Source organism: Medicago sativa, chromosome 8 (assembly GCF_051527215.1).
Source record: "Medicago sativa cultivar Bolivia chromosome 8, Bolivia_mono, whole genome shotgun sequence".
In the NCBI taxonomy this organism is placed as follows: Eukaryota; Viridiplantae; Streptophyta; class Magnoliopsida; order Fabales; family Fabaceae; genus Medicago; species Medicago sativa.
The window spans coordinates 3,995,107-4,001,774 of NC_140756.1; the positions used below are offsets into that span (position 1 = coordinate 3,995,107).

Consider the following 6,668-nt stretch of genomic DNA (forward strand, 5'->3'; position numbering starts at 1 on the left):
AACTTTATTTACTATAGGGGTATATGCATATACTGGTATTCATACCATAGATAATAATCAACTCAACATCTGCAATTCTATTCATGTTTTGCGATATTGTGGGTGTGGCTGAAAATGTTTGGAGGCATCGGATGACCTTAAATCCAATCCAATCCTTCTTTCTAGGATATACTTCAACCAAAAGACAGCATAAACAAACCATAAGTTTAACAAATCATGTTAAATCCAAATCTCCCCAACCGTATCTATTTTTTCAATAGTTTTTTTTTTTTTTTTAAACATGCTAGCTTCTGGATGAATTTTATGATGTTTGAAACCTACCGTTGAGATAGGTAAATTACAAATGTAGGCTAGCTTTTTCCAGATAAAATTTTTACACAAATCAATGTACATCTTCCAGGCTTTTTCTAATGCGCGTAGCTGATGTAAGTGTTGCATGGTGCACAACCTTTTTTAATCGTTAGATTATAGGTCCACCAAATACTAGAGTAGATCCTTCACACCAAATTTGCTCCCTCTTTATTCCTCCCCCTCCACTCCTTAACCTCTGTATAGCCCCTGTAACAGATATGCTCTATCTTCTCCCTCAGTCCCAGTAAGTAAACCCTTTTACAGAACCCAAAATCATAGTAGAGAAAGACACAACATTGAGATTCAAACCTGTTTTCGTCCTCACAAACTCACTAGTTGAGATTCCCCAAATTTGATGATTACTTTCTTAAATTCGTCCTTGCTATTTTTGTCACCTTTTCCCAGCTAGTCAAAATCAATAGTATCTGGAATAAAGAATACTACATTTTAAAAGTAAAAAACACTTCTTTTTTTCCTTCAAAGGGCATTCTAGAATGATCATATCCCAGGCGGCCAAAGAGGAACTTAACATCTTATTTATAAAAGTCACTGTTGCAAACTACCAAACAGTTATGTCATCCTCATCAAAAGGATACATGCGGACAAAGTTTTTCTGAATTATTTTCGCTTGCAGGCCGGTTCCAGTTCCTAGTTGTTTCAAATTGTTTTTTTTTTTTTTTGTTTACAAATTGTTGGTTTAGAAATGTCCAATCCCAATAGTCATGGGATGGGAGAAAATAAAATACAAAGAAAAGAAGAAAACGAAAGGTCGAATCCATGCTGAAGGAAATTAAAATCAAGAGATAAACAAATTGCCAGAATAATAAAATAGTACTTTACATAGAGGGGATTACTCTTAAACACATAGTATAACTGGTTAGAAATACTAAAGGGTGCCGTTTAGCCTGGGAAAGGCTAGTTTTTTCCCACCATGGGAAAGCTTTTTTCTGACCATTAGATCTAGTGAAGAACACATCTTTATCATGGGCTGTCAGTATTAAATCTAACCAAGGCACCTACCTCCCTCTTCCGCTACAAAAACACTTTCCGCTACAAAAACACTGTATTGTTTTCTTGTTTCTGGGTTGTGATTAAAGTTACCAATTCTTGATTGAAACAAACAGTGATAAAATCTAAATTTGTTAACATGGGGGCACCGTATTTTAAAATTAAAGTTAATAAATATCAAATTTTTAAGAATTTGATTCTGTATCATGTATTAAAAAAATCACCATTTTTTGTTAAGGGTTCAAGATCAATACTAAAAGAAGAATCAAATGATTTTTCTTAATGTTTCTTTTTATTCTAGACTCGGATCTAGATGTTAAAAGATTGAATTGAGGTTGTGTTGTTTCTGGTTTTTGTTTTTGTCTTGGGGGAAGCCGCCGTTGGGTTGAGGAAGCAGATCGGCTGTGGTGGCGCCGACGAGAGAAAGAGGGAGAGACAGCGGTAGTGATGATGGTGAAAGGGAGAAGAAGGAGTGTGGTATGCAGTTTGAATCAGAAGGAGTTTTGTTTTGATCGCTAAACAGAACATGAACAGATCCGGTGCGGTGGAGGTGGGGCAAGGAGGAAGATTAGTGATTAGATTTAATACTGACAGTCCATGATAAAGAAGTGTTCTTCACTAGATCTAATGGTCAGAAAAAAGCTTTCCCATGGTGGGAAAAACTAGCCTTTCCCAGGCTAAACGGCACCATACTAAAGAGTATAAACAAAAATTGAGAGAACCAGCTACTAATTAGGGATAGCATAGCCCCCCTCTCCCCTCCCTCCCCGTCATGCACCAAAAAATGAAAAACACAAGCACCAAGAGCCAGTATCCTCACTTCTTATCCTAATATCTCAATCATTCCTTCTCTATGATTGAAAAATTATTCGAAATTTCATTTCAATATGCATACCCCATACAAAGTGAACTACAATGGTACAAGTACAGCTTATGACATTGAAATGAATATTGGTAAATTAAAAATGCTGCTTATGGGCTTTGCTGGAACAAATATTATAAAAAAAATTGGTAAAAGCACACTAGTAATCAAGTACCTAATAAAATTGTATTAGTGGCTTTGGAATGCACCGTATCGAGTTAGGCATGTAACCTTTGAAACTAACTTTTACATCCTAGCCAGCAGCATTAACACAAACCACCTGCACCATACATGTGTATTTAACTTTTATGATTGCTAAAAGGATACCAGGGAACTAAAATACGCATGTTAAAAGAAAACCAATTAAGTGCAAGAAGAAAAATATTAAACCATGAAGCAAGGGGTAACAAACGGGGTTCTTGAATCAAAAGTAAGGAAACTTTATGCCTAAAGTTTCACTTAGAAAAAACTGCCAATGGTCAACTAAGCTCTAAAATAATGTCAGTCATTTCACCCAAAAGCTTAGTCAGCATTGCAGCAAGAAAGACCAAGACAATATGTTTGATCATTGACTTAGATTGTATCTTTGTAATCATTAACAAAGACAAGGCAAACTCTGTTAAACCCAGCTGATCCAGCAGTTCTAAAGATCTAGACAGGTATTCCAAATGAACACAAAACGAAGCTTCAATGGCATTTCTAGTAGCTCCCTAACATTCTTTAATTTATAGAGAGATAGAAAATATATTAAAGGGAAAAGAGGGGAGTAGGAAGAGGAAGGGTATCCGATATCATCTATTGCTCTGAAAGTCTGAAACAAAACAAACTACCAGGGTGTAGAACAACCTAATAAATAGTTGAATCTAGTATTAACTTGAACATTATACGACGATAAAGAGTTCATACACTTCCTGAGTTAAACCCAAAACAAACTGTATTAAATGAATAAGATAATCTAATTGTAAGTACAGCCACAGGTATTACGAGTCTTATGATATCTTACAAAGTTAAACACAGTGAAACTGTAGAAAAATCTCAGGATATAATAACTGTTCTTAAATTAAGTATTTCAAAAGAAGAGCCACTCTTTTTTTTTTTTTTTTGAGAGGACGAGAAGAACCAACTTAAAAGCATAATTTATCATTCCACAATATTGCACGTCGAGGTAGGTTATAAATTTGAGGATATAATAATAATGTGTTTCAACGGTGCTGAAAGCAGAAGGTGGCAACTATACAACAAAACTTCGACATACAAATACGACAAAACCCTCGAGCGAAATAGAAACCATGCTTACCAATTAAAATTTAAGGCCTTCTTCTTTTGCTTTCTTGAACCATTTAAGTGTGCTTTCCAATGTAGAGTAAGCAGCGACATCTGTCAAACTCTTGCTTTCAACTGCATAATCAAACACTTCATAAGCATCCGCAATTCTACCAACACTACATAGTGCCCTTACAAACGTAGCATAAGAAGCCATATCAAGCTTTAGACCATCCGATTTCATCGCACCATACAATTCCATGGCCTTGTCAAACATCCTAGACTTACACAACCCATGAAGCAGCGTGTTATACGTGCACGTATTGGGACTGCAGCCCTTCATTTCCATCTCTTCCAACAATGCCAATGCAGCCAAGGTCTCCCCTTTCCTGCACATCCCATTCATCAGAGAGGTATAAGTTACCTCATCAGGGAAATGACCCTTTTCAGCCATAACACGCAATAACTTCTTAGCTTCCGAAACCCGACCAGATTTGGATAACCCAAAAATCAAAGTATTATAAGTAATAAGATCAGGCTCCACACCCTTCTCCTTCATTCGATTATAAACCTCAATGGCCTCACTCCCTCTACTCAGCATACAATAACCTTTCATAATGGTATTATAAAGAAAACAATCCGGCTTAAAACCTTCCTCTTCGAGAATATCCACCAACCTCGTCGCCTCACGCAAATTCTTAGTGTTACAGACATTATCAATCAAAATAGTATAAGTAACAAGATTAGGCTTGACATCAAACTCAGTACGCATTTCATCAATAAAAGCATAAACCAAACTCAAAGTGCGAGACTTACATAAATTCTTAACAAGAAAATTGTAAGTGTAAATATCAGGACTACAATGCTTGGAAGACAGCTCTTTGATCAATTCAACAGCATCGTCAACACGATCCGCAGTACAAAGGGACCTTACGGCTAAATCAACAGTACCTTTATCAGGACTGACCCCATCAGAAACCATCAAATTTAGGGTTTGATGAATCAGGGAAAGCGTAGAATCCTTGGAATCGTCGGAATCAGTTGGTTTGCAGCAATGGGTAAGCAAGATATGATAAGTAGATTTATCAGGTGAGAAGGAAGGATGGGTCTTTGTCATATGACGAAGAAAAGCAATGGAATCGTTAATGGTGGAAATAGAAGCATAGGATTGAAGAAGGGAATTATGGAAACGGGAATCAATAGGAGCATTGGAACTGTTGACGAAGGAATTGAAGATGCTTTTGGCATCTTGGAGATTTGGGGATTTGAATACAGAAACGGGTTTTGGAGATTGAGATTGTTGTTGTTTTTGATGGGGTTTTCGGGGTTTATTAGGAAAATGATGGGGTTTGGGAGAAGAAGGAATCAATGAAGATGAACGGTGAATCAAATTAGGGTTTGAGAGTGCGGATCGAAATGAAGGAGGAATTTTTCCCATGTTTCAGACTTTTGCTGCTTACAGGGTTTAGGGTTTTTCAGGAAAAGAATGTGTTTATTTACGACAAGATTATTGTTTATGTTTGATTCTCTTTCTCACATTAATTGATTATGTAAATTTAACCTTAGAAAAGTGAGTTGCAAAAGCACTTATAACAAAGCACTCTCTAGGTGCTTCAAGAGCTATGAAGCCCGGATACTCCAAAATGGTGTCGTACCCGTGTCGGATACGTATCGGATACCGATACTCCGCGGATACTCCGGATACCGTATCCCAGAAGTATCGGAATTAATTATTTTAATTTAAAATATATATTTTATCGGATACTTAAAAGATACTCGACGGATACACACAGATACTTATAAGATACTACCTCCGTTCCTTTTTAAGTGTCACTTTTTAACATTTTACACAAACCAAGACACTCAATAAATGTTACTTTTTCTTATACAATAATCTATACTTTTACTATAATAGCCTTAATCATTTAATATCTTATTTCATATATTTCTCTCTCCACAATAAATAACTAAGGGTAATGTTGGTAAAACAACATTTATTGTTGCATTGAACTTTGAAAGTGACAGTTAAATAGGAACAAAAAATTTCTCCAAAAATGACACTTAAAAAGGAACGGAGGGAGTACTTCACACAGACGTATCCAAAAAAAATGAAGTGTATAAAAATGAGATTGTGTTGTGAAAATTTAAGATACGAATCACTATAATTATTTTTCAATTAACAACTTAAATATTATGATTTTGGTGGATGGAAGTAACGAGAGAGGGGAGATTTAATCAATCAACATTAAACAAACTTTGTTTTGAGTTCTTTTATTGATACATTTGTCGATATCCTAACATATGAATGAAAATAGAATATGATTTATACAAAAACTTTACATTTTTTATTTTGATCATATGTATTTTTTTTTTTTTGTAAATTGTAACTTTTATGATTATATAGTATGAGTAATCAATGTTTTTTTTTAAGTATTTTACATGCATATAAATTTTAATATAAATATTTTGTTAAAGTATCTTAGCCGTATCGTATCCTAAATTTTAAAAATTTCGCGTATTCGCGTACCCGTATCGTACCCGTATCGCACTACGTATCCGGGCTTCATAGTTCAAGAGTAAGGAATTTTACGTAAATTAATAAATGTAGTCAATTGTGTATAGATTAATTATGAATGTGTAGATTAATTGGGACGGAGTGATTATTACATTCAATTTACTTTTTCTTTAATTTTCTCCATAATCAATAGTTAATGAAAATTGTTTTTACATCTTCTCAAGAAACATATTTCAAAGAAAATACAAAAAACTATACTTCAAATTCTTATGTTTTAGTTTTCTTAACAAGTGTAATCTGATTTTTTTTTCTTACAATTTTGAACGGAGGGAGTATAATTCAATAAAAAGTTACCTAACATTTTTCCCTAAAAAAAAAAAATGACCTAACGTTTTAAAACACAGTCACATTAAATGATTTTACCATTTTGCATATCAAAGAAAGCTATATATATATATATATATATATATATATATATATATATATTAAAAAAATACTCCATCTGTTTAAAATTATATGTCATTCTAATAAAATTAGTTTGTTTTAAATTATACTCCCTCTAACCATAAGAAAAAAAATATATTTTTTTTTAGGTATTGAATGGGATTCTTTTACTTGTTTTTTGAATGAAATTTTTTAGGTCCAACCCAAAACTCCTGGGATTCTTTT

General features: G+C 34.1%; 1 protein-coding gene across 1 annotated transcript; it reads right to left on the bottom strand.

Annotated features, from left to right (window-relative positions):
* Nucleotides 1-423: 423 nt before the first annotated feature.
* Nucleotides 424-4,957, bottom strand: LOC146896256 (pentatricopeptide repeat-containing protein At2g17670-like). The gene is made up of 2 exons (XM_085736065.1): nucleotides 3,536-4,957; nucleotides 424-558 (listed from the first exon to the last, which is right to left on the bottom strand). The coding sequence occupies exons 1-2, from the start codon at nucleotides 4,920-4,922 to the stop codon at nucleotides 461-463; spliced, it is 1,485 nt and encodes a 494-aa protein (XP_085592191.1). The 5' UTR covers nucleotides 4,923-4,957; the 3' UTR covers nucleotides 424-460.
* Between the last annotated feature and the right edge of the window lie 1,711 nt (nucleotides 4,958-6,668).